At 38.0% G+C, this 20,296-nt stretch overlaps 1 protein-coding gene across 1 annotated transcript in view; it reads left to right on the plus strand.

Annotated features, from left to right (window-relative positions):
• The window catches only part of pkd1a (polycystic kidney disease 1a), a 139,218-nt gene that overhangs the window by 73,664 nt on the left and 45,258 nt on the right, over positions 1–20,296 (plus strand). The window contains exons 18-28 of the mRNA XM_067440787.1: positions 1,965–2,117; positions 5,433–5,573; positions 8,975–9,263; positions 9,346–9,562; positions 9,647–9,806; positions 11,948–12,106; positions 12,193–12,337; positions 13,515–14,228; positions 15,940–16,105; positions 17,288–17,549; positions 18,699–18,894. Of these exons, the coding sequence (XP_067296888.1) occupies positions 1,965–2,117; positions 5,433–5,573; positions 8,975–9,263; positions 9,346–9,562; positions 9,647–9,806; positions 11,948–12,106; positions 12,193–12,337; positions 13,515–14,228; positions 15,940–16,105; positions 17,288–17,549; positions 18,699–18,894 (2,602 nt within the window). The remainder of the gene's footprint in view (positions 1–1,964; positions 2,118–5,432; positions 5,574–8,974; positions 9,264–9,345; positions 9,563–9,646; positions 9,807–11,947; positions 12,107–12,192; positions 12,338–13,514; positions 14,229–15,939; positions 16,106–17,287; positions 17,550–18,698; positions 18,895–20,296) is intronic.

Raw genomic sequence — 20,296 nt, forward strand, 5'->3', positions numbered from 1 at the left:
TAAAAAATAAAAATTATATTTTTGCTTTCTTCTTGCGTCTCGGGGAGGAAACTGCTGAATGTAACTAATAAATTAACTTGTAATCTTACTTAGTTACTTTACAGATTACTTGATTTTAAAAGTTACTAAGTTACTTTTTAAAGGAGTAATCAGTAATCAGATTACTCTTCAAAGTAACTGTGGCAACACTGCAGATAAATGCTTTTCAATTACTGCCCTTGGAGGGCCATCTTCCTACAAAGTTAAGCTCCAGCACATCTGCCTGGAAGTTTCTAGTGATCCTAAAGACCTTGATTAGCTAGTTAGTGTGCGTTTAATTGGGGCTGAAGCTAAACTCGGCTGGAAATTGACCGTCCAGGAGCAGGGTGGACCATCCTTATAGAATTGATAACATTTTCTGATAATTTACTCACCACCATGGCATCCACTATGTTTGTCTTTCTTTAGTTGAAAAGAAATCAAGGTTTTTGAGAAAAACATTCCAGGATTTGTCCCATATTTGGGACTGAACCAATGGGTTGACGGTCCAAATTGCAATTTCAGTTTAGCTTCAAAGGACTCTACATGATCCCTGCCTAGGAATAAGGGTTTTATCTAGCGAAATGATCGATTATTTTCACACAAAAAAACATCCACGACTTCACACATTGCGTAATCACGTTGGAAAGATCATGCATGCCATAGGCGGAAGTACCGTGATTACAAAGCAGACATGCTAAGTCAAACAGTCTTTACAACAAAAAAAAGGTAAACCAACAATGTCAGACGGTTTTGAAGTTGGAGGAGAAAATTTGTTTTTCGCCCTTCCGCCTACTTCACGTCTAACCTATCTAACGTGATTACGTAATGCGTGAAGTCGTGGACTGTAGTGCAAGATGAGCATTTGTGGTTAAAAAGTATATATGACCAATATATTAGACAAAAATGACCCATTGTTTTACTAGATAGGACCCTTATTCCTCGGCTGGGATCATGTAGAGCCATTTGAAGCTGCATTGAAACTGCAATTTGGACCTTCAACCCGTTAGTCCCCATTGAAGTCCACTATAGCCTATGAAAAAAATCCTGGAATGTTTTCTTCAAAAACGCTTCTTTTAAGACGTAAACATCTTGGATGGGGCCATTGGGGTTAGTAAATAATCAGGAAATTTAAATTCTAAAGTGAACTAATCCTTCTATCAAGGCTGTAAAATAGCAATTTAAGAACAAATGTGACAGCTGAAGTATCTCAAATACGTTTAGATGATTCTTATGTGAAGGAGCTTGAAGTGCTGATGACTGTTCATTCAGTGCTCAAGTGACTGAATTATCCAATTTGAGAGTTTTTTTTTCTGAAAGTGGATGATTAGTGGATGAAAAGGTGAAATAAACTGTGGTTGAGAGAGGTTTGGAGAGTTTGAGTAATTGCCATTAAAAAGCTCTAACAGAGATTTGAATATGAATTTGAGAGAAAAAGGTGTTTGAGCATGAGGGACGTCTAGTATCAGAGACTTAAATATGTGCACAGCAACTCGGAAAAGTCAAAATATGTCAAGTATGAGCCACAAAAGTGGATGTTTGGGTGGTGTATAGTTAAATTCAGTTATATAACTATAACTTAGCATTCCTCTGAGCTGCAGGAGAGCAGCAGAGATTCCAGCTTATTAAAACGTTTTATCACTGATAGAAATTCAAAAGAATATTATATCAGGTATAATGGAATATTTCAAGCTCAAAAATAGCACTTTAGCTACATTAAAAATGTATGAAAGGCATTGCATTCAATAATAAAATATAAAACCAAGTGGCATTTATTGTAAAGGAAGTGCAAACACACTTTTCTTTGGGCTTTTAATAATCAAATGTTTTTATTGAGCAGATGTCTGATGGTTATGCTGTTGTCTTGTATATCCTTAAGCAAATATATGAGGTGATTTATGACCAAATGCAGTGATGGTAAAGTGTCTCTTGATTTCACCACACAGGGTCCAGATCACTGCTCCACTCTGCATTTCGGGTTGGGCCCGAGCGACCCGGTTCTGGGAATCTCCGGGTCCGAACTGGAGGTGGACGTTGAGTATACCTTCCGCCTGACCGTCAGCAAAGAAGGCATGACCCCAGAGTCCACGACCCAAACGGTGAGGGCCCTTATTGAAGATTACGATTTTTCAAACAAAACCGTGTTTGAATTTACTCCTTATATTTTTTCACCTCTCTCCCTTAAAAATATTGTGCACACAGAAGATAGTATTCAATTACTACCCACAATCCAGTTTTACCGCTTAAGCCTGAAGTGTACCGCCAATGGGACAACCCCGAAAAATATCTAAATCAAATTGCTATGCACGCACTGAATGAAAACCCCCACAAAATATGTATAATTTTAGCTTTTTAAAGAATGTAACCGTTTTGACAACTCCTAACAAGTGCCCATAAAACGGAGTGTACCGCCGGTGGGCGCCACCTAGCTAAGAAAAAAAAATGAATAATCATATCTTTCAAAACTTCTGCCTTGATTAACACAAAATAGGTGTCATTTGGAGTTTGATTGGAATGGAGTTTGAACTTTACATCATTGTAGCCAATTTTAGTATTTCCTAAGTAGTGCTGAGTTATGTCCTGATAAATACAAAAAAAGTGAATAACGCATTAACGCAAATTCATTTTAACGGCACTAAATTTATTAATGCGCGTTAACGCAGCGCGCATTTTCTGTTTGATCTGTGGCCCGTAGTTGGAGAGATCAAAATAAGCCGTAGACGTAAAGGATGCAGCAGCAAACATTAAAAGGGAAAGAAAATGGTTAACATTAATATTCTAAACCAGAAGTGCAGTTATTGCCTAGAAGCTACCATATTTTCTGTTTAACCATATTAGACACCAGGTCGAAAGAAAAGTCTGTTTACATTAAGCACATGCTCTGCAGTCCGAGCGCGATGCGTGAATACACTGAAGCTCACTCTCGCTCATGTCTGAGTTAAACCATTGACACATCACCACTTAAAGTACATGTGTTATATTGAACTAAATGCATTACAATCGGCTAAAACGAATGCACAGGTTACTTTCCTGAACAGGAGCGCTCCCGAATCTTGCACTGTTTACGTGAATTGCGGCACAGTTCGGCGCGCACACACAAAATACAGGCAGTTCAATATGGAGCGCGCGTCTCTTAAAGGGGCCGCACTATATTCCTACTCGTGGAATATGGACCTCCTCCAGGTATGGTGTGGTTCTGGTGCGCTCACAGGTCCGCATGACAGCTTTCACATTACCACTTTTGCATACTAACTATGCCCTGTTCTGAACTAAACTGCCAGTAATACTACCTTTATTTATATTCTTAAAATGAGCAAACAGCTTATTCTGAATTTTTAAGCTTAGGCTTAAGAGACGTGAACAAGTTCTTGATAAACATCTGTGACCTTTGATACATCTCTAGTCTTCATGCTGTATTATTGATTATTATTGAATAAGTATGGCTTCACTAATAATAAACGTACATTTGCATAAAGGATGCATATTAGTCCATATACCCATGTTGATTAGAGTATTAAAAACTTAATTCAAACTTAATTTAAGATACATTTACAACATATAAAAATGTGCGAATAAATTGTGATTAATCGCGAGTTAACTCATGACAATCATGCGATTAATCGCGAGTTAACTCATGACAATCATGCGATTAATCGCGAGTTAACTCATGACAATCATGCGATTAATTGCGAGTTAACTCATGACGATCATGCGATTAATCGCGAGTTAACTCAAGACAATCATGCAATTAATCGCGAGTTAACTCATGACAATCATGTGATTAATCGCGAGTTAACTCATGACAATCATGCGATTAATCGCGAGTTAACTCATGACAATCATGTGATTAATCGCGAGTTAACTCATGACAATCATGTGATTAATCGCGAGTTAACTCATGACAATCATGTGATTAATCGCGAGTTAACTCATGACAATCATGTGATTAATCGCGAGTTAACTCATGACAATCATGCGATTAATCGCGAGTTAACTCATGACAATCATGTGATTAATCGCGAGTTAACTCATGACAATCATGCGATTAATCGCGAGTTAACTCATGACAATCATGCGATTAATCACGATTAAATATTTTAATCGTTTGACAGCCCTATTTATTATTATTATTATTATTATTATTATTATTATTATTATTATTATTATTATTATTATTATTATTATTATTTTACTGTTAAAAGCTACCTAGTTCCCAAATGCTGTAACTTTGGATTACTTTATGCTATCACCACAACATTTGATTCAGATGCAGAACACATTTAAAGGAACTGAACCAAAAAAGTATCTTATTTCCTTCCTGAGATGTTGCATTTCAAATAAAAAAAATATGTAAAAAATTATCTTGAGCAAACTGTTGTTTTTTATTTTATCATCAGTTTTTGTCAAACCATTTTTTTAAAAAGTTTTCCATCAAACAATAGCAAGTTTTTGGCTCTCCTTGCTATAGTTTTGGCATTATGGGTCTTTACTTTTGTGGCTGTCACTCAAAAACATCTCTGAAAATGCCCTTAGGGCTAAAGGGACTAAAGATGTAGTGAAAAGAGCAGCAACATTTAAATGAAGTCATTGTCATTCTTTTCAGTGCAAACATGCATTTCCATGTAAATAAGGCTCATTATAGAAAACTCATTATTCACAATCAAAAACTCAGGCCACAATTAACGTCATGCTGTTGCCAGCCCATGGAAAGTTGGCGGTAATCTGAATCTTATTTATTTCGTTTTTTTTATGGACAAAAGCACATCCATCCTCCACAACCTCTTTACTCAAAAGCGGCCTTCAAGATGTTGAATTGTGCTGTGCACACTGTGTTTTGTGTGGGTGTACTAGTGCTGTTCCCTGATATGCATACTTTCAATAATGAAGCGCCTGCAAATGAACAAAGTTATGAGCATCTGCTATTCATTGTTAGTGAATTCCATCCTTTTTGTTTTGCTCTACAGCAGGGAAATGACTTGCTATTATCATTACAAATTATTCATTCTTTTTTAGCATACTCTTTATTTATCTACGATTAACTGATCCGAACAGGTAAAAGGGAGATGCTTTACATAATTCAAAACATAATTAACTTTCTAATCTTCTGACCTTCAGATTTCTAAGCCTGATATATGTCAAAGGGAGCATTTCATGAGATTTAGCTTTCAAGGTCTGATTCCTTTGGGAACCGTGAGAAAACAGATGTAGAGTCATGAAGAACTCCATCAATACCATCCCTTTATTTCCTCTCAATAACTGAACAGAATGCATTATTCCCGTGTCCCCGTCAGAACAGGTCAGGGGTAACATCGCTTAAATCAATCGGTTTCCACGGGCAACAGAAAACGTAATGGCGTAACTTCAGTTCACTTATTGAAGTGTTTTTTTTCCTTTCTCTCTTTTTCTGGTGGCAGGTGTGGGTCCAGAGCGGCCGCATCCCGATGGTTTCGCTGGAGTGTGTGTCGTGCAAAGCTCAGTCTCGCTACGAGATCAGTCAGAGCTCTTACGTGTACTTGGCTGGCACCTGCAATAACTGTCACAGCTCACACAGAGGGGTGAGAACCACACACACACACACACACACACACACACACACACACACACACACACACACACACTGTCTACTAATCAATATTAAAGGGTTAGTTCACCCAAAAATGAAATTTATGTCATTAATGACTCACCCTAATGTCGTTCCACACCCGTAAGACCTCCGTTCATCTTCACACACAGTTTAAGATATTTTATATTTAGTCTGAGAGCGTATGCAAGTGTTCAATCCTCAGAAAAAGAGTTGAATCTGTGAATCGATTCATGATTCGGATCGGCAATGTCACGTGATTTCAGCAGTTTGACACACGATCCGAATCATGAATCGATTCACTGATTCATAACCGTTTGAATCTTTATTTGAGGATTGAACACAAATGCGGAAGAGAAGACAATGCTGAATAAAGTCGTAGTTTTTGTTATTTTTGTACCAAAATGTATTTTCGATGCTTCAAGAGACTCTGATTAACCCACTGATGTCTCATATGGACTACTCTGATGATGTTTTTATTCCCTTTCTGGACACGGACAGTATAGTGTGCATACACTTGCATACGCTCTCGGACTAAATATAAAATATCTTAAACTGTGTGTGAAGATGAACGGAGGTTTTACGGGTGTGGGACGACATTAGGGGGAGGAGTTAATGACATCAAGTTCATTTTTGGGTGAACTAACCCTTTAAACCAGGTTTATTCCCTTGAAATTGTAATTGCGATTATTGATTACGATTATCACAATTTACATTGAATGATATTATGAATAGCTTTATGCCATTGTTTGAAGCGACCGCATGCCATAATGTCATATCAAAATAAGCAAGATGAAAACGGTCTTCCTGAAAAACTTTTATTGATTTTGTTTAGCATTAAGCCTCAAAAGTCAAATATACATTGGTTTGGTTTCTTTAAATAATGTGTTATAATTAAATCAAATAATGTTATACTAAAAATAATAAAAACTAGGGGGTGAAAAAACTTAAGATAACCTGTAGAAGAAGAAAAAACACATCAAGTATAAGTGGACTTTTTTCCTTTTTTGGTAATTGCGATTACATTTTATTGAACGATTACATAATAGTGGCATCCATAAATGTAATCACGATTACAAATTAGATTAATTGTGCAGCCCTACTTAAGGGAATTTTTGTTCCTTTGCGTCAGGGGGAGGCTGGTTCGGTCCCAGAGAGCTGCTGTCCTGCAGAGTTTGAAAGCATGATGTAATTTGTCCCCAGGAGTAACAGGATCCTCATAGAATATGAATGTTGGGAATGACACATTTGGATTTTGTGAGTCACTCGTGCCTTATTTATTAGAGGGAACGTCGTAATCATTTATTGAAGAGAGCTTTACATGGGGAGCAGAATGATGTAATTCTAAAATGGCCGAACATCTCTTTTTTCATGGGCTTTCCTCCTGCTTTTCCCATCCGGCTTTCTGATGATGTTTAGACTGAGGCTGGAGTGATGTTATGGTTTTGGGAACCAGGGGGGGGGGGGGGGGGGGGAGATGATGTCATCGTTATGATGGGATATGTTCCAACGGATTAGACCTCGTTAAACACACACACACACACACACACACACACACACACACACACATTTATTTTTGTGAAATGTGGGGACATTCCATAGGCGTAATGGTTTTTATACTGTACAAACCGTACTTTCTATCCCCTTACAATGCTCCTACCCCTAAACCTACCCAACACACACACACACACACACACACACACACACACACACACACACACACACACACACACACACACAGCCCATACCCTAAACCTACCCATCACAGGAAACATTCTGCATTTTTACTTTCTCAAAAAATCTCATCCTGTATGATTTATAAGCATTTTGAAAAGTGTGGACATGGGTAATGTCCTCATATTTCACCCTCTCCTGTAATACCTGTGTCATCACCATGGCATTATACACATTTGTGTCCTCATATGTCACAAAAACAAGCCCACACACACACACACACAGACGTTTACTTGGTGAAGGCGGTCAAACACTCTTTCCCCTTGGGCCTTGAGTCAGTAAACATTATGGCCCATTTAGGGACTCTTATCTAGAGGTTCACACGAGTGCTGAGCGGGACTGGTGCTGATGGAGGTCGCCGTTACTGAAGAGCCGGCTTAAGCTGCGGAGGCATTCGAAATAGACACGAGTTATTACATATTTACATCATGCATTTCATGTACGTTTATTACAATAAAGTTAATTATTTGATTAACATAATGAATGCATTTAATTTTAATTAATAGATTGCTTTAATAGAATATAAATAAAAACAAGTTTTGCGTACTTTAATGATAAAAATCAAAGCGTTTTTATTTATTTATTATATATTTAAATATTTAAGATAAGTGCTGATTCGGATTGATGCTGATGGAGGTCACTGAAAGGTTACTGAAAAACCTGCCTGAAGCTCATTAAAAATGTAACTAAAATATATATATTTTTAAATCAATTCAATTATTTCTTATTATTGACAATTTTTTAGTTACATATAAAACTATATAGACATTTTAAATAATAATTATTATTTTTATAAAATTTTATAAAAATAAAAAATAAAAAAAAATATATATATATAAAATTATATATAATATTTCTTCTAATGCATTTCATAAAGAATGCTTTCAAATCATATTTGTATTATTTATAAATGCAGTTAATATAGCCTAATCCATTTGGGTTTAATTAATTTAAAAAAATTGGAACCTATCATGAATATAATTTTTTAAATATAAATAATAGAATTTTAAAACTTTGTAGTTAGATTTTTTTTAAAATTATGAAAATGTTTGTAGCTTCATAAAAGTAATTTTTTAAATAATTATAAAATGTAAATAATAATATAATATATACAATATTATAATTATTAAAATACATGATATGTAATCATTTTTTCCAATGTATAATAAATTGATATTAATTTTAAATCTTATAATCTGCTCATTTAAATAAATGCATAAAAGCTGCCCAGGTGAATATGAATATATATATATATATATATATATATATATATATATATATATATATATATATATATATATATATATATATATATATATATATATATATATATATATATATATATATATAAATTACATGGAAATTTTACGTATGCATTTGAAATAATTAATATTAATATGTTTTTAACGCATTTCATTTGAATTATTAATGTAAATGTATTCAAATAATTTATATTTTAATAAAGTTAAATGTTAAATTAGAATAATAAATGCATTTAGATAAGTTATTTTAATTTAGTAATTCACTTTAATGATTAAAAGAAAAATGTTAATTTTTACAATGCTATAGTGATGTGAACTTCTGGAGATGACAGAAATCCTGCTGACGTGTGTGTTGTGTGTGTTGTGTTGTTGCTGTTAGCGGTGGACGGCGAAGACCCGTGGAAACGAGACGCTGGTGCTGGATCTGAACACCACCACCACGGGCAGCGACAGCATGCACCTGGTCCTCAGGCAGGGCATTCTCCGGGACGGAGACTCCTACAAATTCAGCCTCCATGTGACCGATGACAGTATGGACCGCGAGGGTGTGGCCTACATCGAGCTCCACCCCAACCTGCCTCCAGCGGGGGGGGCGTGCTCTCTGTGGGCCGATGGGGACGGGCCTCAGGTGCGCACGCTCATGGAGAGAGTGCACTTCAGGTGCTCAGGTGAGGCTGGAGAACAACCACTTCCTGTAAGATCCTGAGAACTAGGTGTTGAACAATCACATGACTCGTGTCTGATTTCCAGGCTACGCTGATTTGGATGAGACGGAGTCCCAGCTGGTGTATAGTCTGCTGGCGGTGCGCTGCTCTGAGCTGTACTGCGAGGAGTTCTGTGTGTATAAAGGCACGAGTCCAGAGCACTCGGCCTTCCTGCCGCCCGGCTTCAGCTCGGCCCAGTACCGAGTCTCTGCCTCAGTCATGGTGGAGGACCACCAGGGGGCGTCAGTCATGGCCCTCAACAAGTAAGCCACAGCTTGGCACACAGACTTCTTGTGCTCCTGTCTGTGCTGTCCAGCGTTGTGAACGGTTTGTGATTTGCTCCTCAGGTCGCTGGAGGTGGTGCTGCCGGCGGTTCCTCTCAGCTTCAGCTCGCTCCCTCACTGGCTCAGCCACCTGACCGACTCCAGCCTGAGAGAGCTGCTCCGACAGGGAGACTCACAGAGGGTACGGGAGCTCTCACTCGCCCTCATCACGGTCCTCAATGAGGTGAGACAACATTACATACCGTCTGTCTGTCTTTTGGCTGTCTGTCGTCTGTCTTTCTTTTGTCTGTCTGTCTGTCTTTCTATCTGTCTGTCTTTTGTCTGTCCTTCTATCTGCCTGTCTATCTGTCTGTTGTCTGTCTGTCTGTCTATCTGTCTGTCTGTCTGTCGGTCTTTCGTCTGTCTGTCTATCTGTCTGTCTGTCTGTCAGTCTTTCGTCTGTCTGTCTTTCTTTTGTCTGTCTGTCCTTCCATCTCTCCGTCAGTCTTTCTGTCTGTCTGTCGGTCTTTCGTCTGTCTGTCTTTCTTTTGTCTGTCTGTCCGTCAGTCTTTCTGTCTGTCTTTCTGTCTGTTTATCTGTCTGTCTGACTGTCTGTCTGTCTGTCTGTCTTTCGTCTGTCTGTCCTTCCATCCGTCCGTCAGTCTTTCTGTCTGTCTGTCTGTCTGTCTGTCTTTCGTCTGTCTGTCTTTCTTTTGTCTGTCTGTCCTTCCATCCGTCCGTCAGTCTTTCTGTCTGTCTGTCTGTCTGTCTTTCGTCTGTCTGTCTTTCTTTTGTCTGTCTGTCCTTCCATCCGTCCGTCAGTCTTTCTGTCTTTCTGTCTGTCTGTCTGTCTGTCTGTCTGTCTTTTATCTGTCCGTCCTTCCGTCTGTCTGTCTGTCTGTCTTTGTCTGTCCATCCTTCCGTTTGTCTGTCTGTCTGTCTTTTTGTCTGTCCATCCTTCCGTTTGTCTGTCTGTCTGTCTGTCTGTCTGTCTTTCGTCTGTCTGTCTTTCTTTTGTCTGTCTGTCCTTCTGTCCGTCCGTCAGTCTTTCTGTCTGTCTGTCTGCCTGTCTGTCTTTTATCTGTCCGTCCTTCCGTCTGTCTGTCTGTCTTTCTGTCTGTCCATCCTTCCGTCTGTCTGTCTTTCTGTCTGTCTGTCTGTCTGTCTATCTGTCTGTCTGTCTGTCGGTCTTTCGTCTGTCTGTCTTTCTTTTGTCTGTCTGTCCTTCCATCTGTCCATCAGTCTTTCTGTCTGTCTGTCTGTCTGTCTGTCTTTCGTCTGTCTGTCTTTCTTTTGTCTGTCTGTCCTTCCATCCGTCCGTCAGTCTTTCTGTCTGTCTGTCTGTCTTTCGTCTGTCTGTCTTTCTTTTGTCTGTCTGTCCTTCCATCCGTCCGTCAGTCTTTCTGTCTTTCTGTCTGTCTGTCTGTCTGTCTTTTATCTGTCCGTCCTTCCGTCTGTCTGTCTGTCTGTCTGTCTGTCTTTGTCTGTCCATCCTTCCGTTTGTCTGTCTGTCTGTCTTTTTGTCTGTCCATCCTTACGTTTGTCTGTCTGTCTTTCGTCTGTCTGTCTTTCTTTTGTCTGTCTGTCCGTCCGTCAGTCTTTCTGTCTGTCTGTCTGTCTTTTATCTGTCCGTCCTTCCGTCTGTCTGTCTGTCTTTCTGTCCATCCTTCCGTCTGTCTGTCTGTCTGTCTGTCTGTCTGTCCGTCCGACCGTCCGTCTGTCTGTCTCTCTTTCTGTCTGTCTGTCTGTCCGTCTGTCTTTCTCTCTTTCTGTCTGTCCATCCGTCTTTCTGTCTGTCCGTCTGTCCGTCCGTCTTTCTGTCTGTCCGTCCGTCCATCTGTCTGTCTTTCTGTCTGTCCGTCCGTCTTTCTGTCTGTCTGTCTTTCTGTCCGTCCGTCCGTTTGTCCGTCTGTCTTTCTGTCTGTCTGTCCGTCCGTCTTTCTGTCTGTCTGTCCGTCCGTCTTTCTGTCCGTCCGTCCGTTTGTCCGTCTGTCTTTCTGTCCGTTTGTCCGTCCGTCTTTCTGTCTGTCTGTCCGTCCGTCTTTCTGTCTGTCTGTCCGTCCGTCTTTCTGTATATCTGTCCGTCTGTTTGTCCGTCCGTCTTTCTGTCTGTCTGTCTTTCTGTCTGTCCGTCCGTCCGTTTGTCCGTCCGTCTTTCTGTCTGTCTGTCCGTCTGTCTTTCTGTCTGTCTGTCATCATCTAATCTGTTGTTATCATCTGTCTGTAATTTTTTTCTATCATTCTAGCGTTCTGTTTGTTTTGTCTCTCTATCTGTCGATCCACCTCTCCATCCATCCGTCATGGCTTTCTCCATCCGCTCATCCTCTCACGTGTGTGTGTGTGTGTGTGTGTTTGTGTGTATGTGTGTGTGTGTGTGTGTGTCAGTATGAGCAGGGTGTGTCCCGCAGACGTGAGCGAGTGTCTAAGGCCGAGCGTCAGTATCGCGTGAGCATCAGAGGAAACATCACCAGAGCTCTGACGTCTCTGGACCTCATCACCGTCAGTGACATCCAGCAGACATCAGCGGCGCTCGCGCAGTGCACGGTGAGACGAGTGTGTCCTGACCCGCTCAGCGGCACGCAGGAGGTCAACCAGTTAACAAACTCTTTCTTTTCTGTGTGTGTTCTCAGGCTGTGAGTCGAGAGTTTGTGTGTGAAGAGTGTCAGAACAGCACTCTGAACAAACTGGAGTCCATGTTAGAAATCCTGCAGACAGACACTAAACAGGGCACAGTCACTCCGACTGAGATAGCAGACAACATCCTCAATATCATGGGTGAGACACACACACACACACACACACACACACACACAGTGAGAGAGCAACAGATTCTTCCATTTCATGGCCTTGTTCTGCTAACACACACTCACAAACCATCCCCAGAGGGAACAAGCTGTTGACTTGTTTACACATCGCTCATTTTTGTTGTCATTTTCATTTCTCTCATTAACGTATCTGAACTAAATTTACAAATCAAATTGCTGTCGAATTAATAATAATTTAACCCCAACCGTTTTATTTTGTTTTATTTTAATATTTAGCAGTTTTTTATTTAAATTTTTCTTCAGATTAATGAAACGTAATGAATCACTACTTCACTATTAATATAATAATAATGTTATACTATATTATACTTTCAATATTATTACTTTTTTATTAATAAAAGCCCCAAAATTAAGACATTTACCCTTTTGTTTAAAATATGTATATTTATTTATTTTCTATTTATATTTTTAAAAATAAAAATATACATTAATTATAATTAGATGATTATTTTAATATATGATTGTATTATAATATTCAGCTATCAGCTCATCTGCCATGTCTTTTATGCTTTTATCAGAGGTTTTTTAAATATGGTATCTATGGTATGGTATAATATCTATTTAACTTTAATTTATTTTATTTCAGGTTTAGTCATTTTAGTACTTCAATTTATTACTTATTATTTAGTACTTTCAACTCATTTATTTCAGATAGTTGTCAAGGCAATTTTTCAAAGTTATTTTTTTTTACCTATTATTATTATTATTATTATTATTATTTTATTATTTTATTTTTTTTAATTATATTATGTTTGCCATGCTAATGTCTTTTATTAAGAAAAGCCCCAAAATGAAGACAAATTAGAGTATTTTTTTTAAATGACCCTTCTCTTTTTTCTATTTTTTAAATAAAAATATATTTGTTCATTATATTATATGATTATATCTGTTGTTTACTCATCTGCCATGTCTTTGCGTTATCTTTATTTTGGGGCTTTTCTCAGTAGTTTAATAACTGCAATTAATAAAAAAAAATTAAAACTCATTTTAATGAATTGGACAATTAAATCCAGTTCTAATCGGTCTTCTAGCACTTCTCGTCTTTTTATGCTTTGAACTGAGCCTTTTATCCTGCTGGTTCTCAGTATTCATCCGCTCAGTAATCCTCCACTCCTGTCCCCCGTCAGGTGACCTGATCCACCAGGTGAGCCAGGCGGCCTCCTCACCGCAGCCGGAGGCGGAGGACCACAGCAGCATCTCCCAGCAGCCTCCGTTCCTCTTAGAGGAGCAGCAGCACCCGCTGCGAGTGGCCGCGAAAGCCTACACCCTGTCCTCCGTGCTCATGAGGATCCTCATGCTGGGCCGCGTCCTGAACGAGGAGCCCCTGATCCTCCGCGGGGCCGAGATCGCAGCCGCCGGGAAGCGTGCCGACCCGCAGAGCCTGCTCTGCTACGGCGAGAGCGACGCGCCCGAGTGTCGCCGCTTCTCCATCCCGCGAGCGTTCAACGCCAGTCTGGGACGGGCAGCAGGAGGCGCACTGCCCCAAGGAGCCAGCAGCGAGGACGGCATCGTGCAGCTGCTGTTCCAGGTGGAGCCAAACCCGTTTCCGTTCAATTACGTCGCCAATTACACCGTGTCCACCGAGGTGGCGTCCATGGAGTTCCGCACGGTGAACGGCACACAGATTCCCATCTCGGACCTGGACGAGAGCCAGGCCATAACGGTCACCGTTAATAATGGAAACATGGCTGGGCTGGACGCTAACGGATTGGAGGCCATTTTGCCTCCGGCGGGAGCCGAGAACGTCAGTCGCTGCAGTTCGGTCATTGTGAGGGTGAGCACGGGGAACGCCAACAGACAGGCGGGAGTCTACGTCCAACTCAACTTCACTGTGATAGACGGTAAGACACCCAACACAAGGGGGAGACACTGAGAGTAAAACAACTGATTCACAAACTGTGCCAAAAATAAAAGATACTGTACGAGAACAATATATAGGTGTCATGCATGGGCGTCGGAACCATTGTGTGTGTGTGGGACAGGACCACCTGCTTTTTACGACCAATGATATTGGACCCACTCACTTTTATCTTCTCTAATTCAGCACATGACTGTTAACTATCCCTAATCGATAAAAACGTATTATTAAACACGTTAGACGCTTTTTCCACTTTTCTAATATTTTCTCCATTTTTATTGAAAATAAATACCTTCCGGATCTGATTTATGATGGGAAAAGGGAGTGAGTGTGACAAAAAAGATGGATTCGAACCTCTGATCGATTTCAAAACTTTTTAAAACTTGATAACATGCATCTTACCCCTACACTATAGACACATTAAATAACTTAGTGATTTCTGTGAATTCTGTGAACGACGCCCATGGTGTCATCTTATAAAGACAACATGTTTCTGAAATTATATAATTGGCTTTAATATGCTGATCATCATGCTTAAAGGTGCAGTGTGTATATAGTGTGTTTGAGGATGTATTGACAGAAATGCTATATAATATACATAACTATGTTTTCAGTGGTGTATAAAGACCTTACATAATGAACCGTTATATTTTTATTACCTTAGAAAGAGTCATTTCTGTCTCTATACACCGCGGGTCTTCTTACAGTGAAGTCGCCATTTTGCGCCGTCATGATTCTACAGTGGCCCTAAAAGGACAAACTGCTCTACAGAGCGCTAGCTACTCTCTGCTGTCTAAGACGATGACATTTTTGTCCTGTGTGGGCCACCGTAGCTTCTCTATGTGCTCTGAAAGGGAGGGTGGGGTGCAATTCACAACCTCACCTCTAGATGCCGCTAAAAATTACACACTGCACCTTTAAGAAAATTTGTCTGGGGAAAAAAATCTACAAATGTAAAGAAAATAAATACTTTTAATATAGAGGATGTATCTATGCTTAACACTTAAAATAAAATGCAGTTTTTATTTTTTTTAACTAGTCCTAGAATAAAAGCATCATAATTCATTTCATGTTATCTGAAAATAGCATGACATTTCATCAATGTAAAATGCAGAATTTTTTCAGAATTTTATTTAATAATATTTGATTAATAAAACACTAACTTGGCACCAGTGTTTATTTTTGTATTATTTATGTTTTTATAGTGTTTATTGATATTTTAATTGGCTTTTATTTTTATATTTTAAGTTTTAATTGTTATTAGGTTGTTATATTTATTCAATTTATTCTTATTTTGGGTTTATTAATTTTAGTACTTCAATTTAAACTTATTTATTTCAGTTAGTTGGCAAGGCAATTTTTCTAAGTTTGTTTCATTTTTATAGTTTTTCACCTTTTTTTTTTCTTTCTTTTTTTTTTAATAATAAATTTATTTATTTATTTATTTATTTTATTTTTTCCGAAAGTGACTTCTAATACATGTTGACTTTATTTCGTCTGAACTAACAGACTAGTCGACTAGTACAGCACAGGGTCAGTGTTTAGTAATGTATGAGTATGATGATATGCGAGTACCAACATTGTAAAAATCTCCTTGATTTATTTATCCCTAGAGAGGAAATATCACATTCAGGGAGTGTCATCCATCTTTTGTGCATCTCTAACACTATTTCTATTCATCCCATCATCCTTAGATTCTCCAGAAACGTGGGAAGCGTTGGATCCGTCGATCACGGCCTATCTGCACACTTCTGAACGGCCCAACGAATTCAACAGCACTGACAGGAAACGCATCACGCTCAATATGACGCGGGGACAGGACCTGGACCACCGACACTACACTTTCTTCCTGTCTCCAAAGTAAGAGATGTCATCGGTTATAAAGGGATAGTCATCATTTAGTCTCCCTCAAGTCCCTGTATGAGTTTCTTTGTTCAGCTGAACACAAAAGAAGATATTTTGAAGAATGCTTGTAACCAAGCAGATTGAGCAAACACTGACATCCATAGGAGGGGAAAAATACTATGGTAGTGAATGTTTGCTCTCTCTGCTTTGTTACAAGCTTTCTTCAAAATATCTTCTTTTGTCTTCAGCTGAACATAGAAACTCATACAGGGACTTGAGGGAGACTAAATGATGACAGAATTTAAATTTTTGGGTGAACGGTCCCTTTTAAGCTCTTAAGCTAATTTAGGTCGTAATGTTTTGATGTTTCTCGCTGCTATATTTGTCTGAGAAATCCTGGAAGTGCATGTTAATGAGAGGACGTTCATCCCTAATAAAGGATGAGTTTGTATGCGGGTGGAGTGACTCATTCATTAATATCACCAAATGAAGATTAAGACAAAACACAAAGAGAGTGGCTCATCTCGTCACATCTCTATCCATTTTGTTAAGTTGTATTTTTGATTTTTAGCGAATAAAATAAAAGCATTTGCGCTGATGATGCACTAATGCACAAAAACTATAGCCTGACAAGCCAGACCCACATCAAGATGTTTGGTCTGGAAACTCACCATTGACGGCTCAATCCGAGGGGCGGATAAACGGTTGTCTTTCAAACTCCCTCTGCACGCGATAGGATAGCGCTACACCAACCAGAGCAACGAAGGTGAAACAGAGCTCGCTGACTGATTAAACATTCACCGTATCCGGTCGGCTAAACTCCGAACACATCTTCCCTTTTTAAGAATGACTTCAGTGCCGTTCTTTGTTCTTTTCTCAGAGAAAAGCTTAACTCCAAGTCTTCCAGAGTCGCGGTCAAAGCTGATTCGAAAGACCGCCGCCGTTCGCCAGTTTCTGTGTTTACTAGAAGCACGCAAACGCAACTCGGCCGTCATTATGTTAAGCCCCGCCCGCCGACTCTATAAACGATGTGATTGGCCAGACCAGAGTTTGGCGATTACAGCTCAGAAGGGTATTGAGAGTTGCTAGACGACACTCGCAGCAGATTAGATTTGCTGCCGCTAGGGTGCGTCTAGATTTCTAGGCTACAAAAAACAATCTTTTGACCTGATCGTTTGATGCTGATTTCTCCATCAGTTCGTATGACACCACGCGGGAACACTTCATAAACGTGTCCTTGGGCTGCGGCGCTGAGGATCCGGCTCTGATCCGGCTGGAGGTGGCCGTGTTCACGTCTTTATGCCAGTATTTCAGCGAGAGCGCCAAGCAGTGGCGGACAGACGGCATGATCCCTCTTCCCGAGACCAGCGTGGGCCGGGCCGTGTGCCGCACGCGCCATCTCACCGCTTTCGCCGCCAGCCTGTTCGTCCCGCCCGACGCCGTCTCCTTCATCATTCCTGTGAGTATTACAACTCAACTCAACACAGCACACAGTCTGCTTTCCTTCATATTAGCAGCACTTATAAATTAGTAATCATTTAAAAATTATTTTTTTAAATATTTTTTCATCTGTCCAGAAATAGTAGTACCGATAATGATTTTTGGTTTAAAATATATAGTTGTTTTTTTTATTTAACGTTTTTTATGTAAAGGATATTATATTATATTAGTAGTGATGATTTATAGAAAATGTTTATATATGTATGTTATTATCAAGTTTAATATATACAAATAGATTTTTAATTTTAAATAAATGTTCTATTTTTTATTGTTAAAATCTTTTTTTAATCAATATTATACTATTTTATTATATTATATTAAATATATTTTTCTCAAAAATAAATATTTTTAAAATGAGCTCTGTGTCTGGACATAGTTGAAATGATTCCTTAAGAGTTATGTAAGTTTCTTATATAAAATATATTAATAATTTAAAATTGTTTTATTAAATGTATATATTAATTACATTATATTAAATTATATTAATTATAATTTGTATTATACATTAATATTTTTAAACTGAGCCTTCTTTTTGTTTTGACAATAATTAGTATTTAAAATGTGTTTTTATATTTCTGTTTTTTTAACCATATTTTTATTTCCAAAATATTTGTAATCTATATTAATTGTATGTATCATATTATATAATTATTATTATTATATTAATATACCTTAAAGTAAATTAATATTTTTAATAGTTGTATTTATATTATATTATATTATAATATTATATTATATTATATTATATTATATTATATTATATTATATTATATTATATTATATTATATTATATTATATTATATTAATCACATTACAATATATATTGAGGTATAGTTTAAGAGTTATGTTAATAATTTGAAATAGTTTTTATTATATTATATTATATTATATTATATTATATATATTATATTATATTATATTATATTATATTATATTATATTATATTATATTATATTAATCACATTACAATGTATATTGAGGTATAGTTTAAGAGTTATGTTAATAATTTGAAATAGTTTTTATTATATCTGAAGAGTTATGGTCTGACAGCTGCTGGTTTAAGGGACAGTAAGTGCTAATGCCGTGTCCTTTGTGTGCTCCATGTCAGGAGCGTTCAGTGACTCGTAGTCTGGTGGTGGTGTTGGTGTGTGTGATCGGACTGCTGTGTTACGCCGTGGCCGGCGCTATACTGCGGAAGCTGGATCAGATGGACCTGAGACGGGCCTCTGTGGTGCCTCTGTGCGGGAAGGACGGTCTGTACAAGTACGAGATCCAGGTCAAAACCGGCTGGGCCTACGGAGCAGGTGAGATCAGGAGCGTTAGGTTAGTCCACTTAGACGGAAATATACCATCCGATCGCTATAAAAAGCGACCAACCACTGACTAGCTCTGCCTCATTGTGTCAAGGTACTACATCTTTTAAGAGATTTCATAGGCATAAAAGATCCACCCTGTGTCTGTCTGTTATTAAAAGCATGTAAAGCACAAGATGCTCTCAACCCAAGCAGATTTTTGTTGAACACGACGAATGTTTGTGACCAACTTAAACAGGAGCTAAATAATGATTGTGTCAATTACATCGTTACACCAGTAGGAGGAGACAAGTGACTGTTAAAAAGTGCATTTGTCATTGAATCATTCATTCAAGAGAGTCGTTCAAAAAAAAGTAATTTACCCAGTAATGAAACGAGAAAAGTCTTTATGAGTGAGTCATTGAATCATTCATTCAAGAGATTCATCCAAAAACGCTGATTCATCCAATAATGAAACAAGAATTCTTTATGAGTGAGTCATTGAATAATTTATTAAAGAGATTCATTCAAAAACGCTGATTCATCTAGTAATGAAACAAGAGAAGTCTTTATGAGTGAGTCATTGAATCATTCATTCAAGAGATTCATTCAAAAACGCTGATTCATCTAGTAATGAAACTAGTGAAGTCTTTATGAGGGAGTCGTTGAATAATTTATTAAAGAGATTCATTCACAAACACTGATTCATCCATTAATGAAACAAGAGAAGTCTTTATGAGGGAGTCATTGAATCATTTATTAAAGAGATTCATTCACAAACACTGATTCATCCATTAATGAAACAAGAGAAGTCTTTATGAGTGAGTCATTGAATCATTCATTCAAGAGATTCATTCAAAAACGCTGATTCATCTAGTAATGAAACAAGTAAAGTCTTTATGAGGGAGTCATTGAATCATTCATTGAAAAGATTCATTCAAAAACGCTGATTGATCTAGTAATGAAACAAGTAAAGTCTTTATGAGTGAGTCAGTGAATCATTCATTCAAGAGATTCATTCAAAAACGCTGATTCATCTAGTAATGAAACTAGTGAAGTCTTTATGAGGGAGTCATTGAATAATTTATTAAAGAGATTCATTCACAAACACTGATTCATCCATTAATGAAACAAGAGAAGTCTTTATGAGGGAGTCATTGAATCATTTATTAAAGAGATTCATTCAAAAACGCTGATTCATCTAGTAATGAAACAAGTAAAGTCTTTATGAGTGAGTCATTGAATCATTCATTGAAGAGATTAATTCAAAAACGCTGATTCATCTAGTAATGAAACGAGAAGTCTTTATGAGGGAGTCATTGAATCATTTATTAAAGAGATTCATTCACAAACACTGATTCATCCATTAATGAAACAAGAGAAGTCTTTATGAGTGAGTCATTGAATCATTAAT

The sequence above is a fragment of the Pseudorasbora parva genome, chromosome 4 (genome assembly GCF_024679245.1).
Source record: "Pseudorasbora parva isolate DD20220531a chromosome 4, ASM2467924v1, whole genome shotgun sequence".
Lineage (NCBI taxonomy): Eukaryota > Metazoa > Chordata > Actinopteri > Cypriniformes > Gobionidae > Pseudorasbora > Pseudorasbora parva.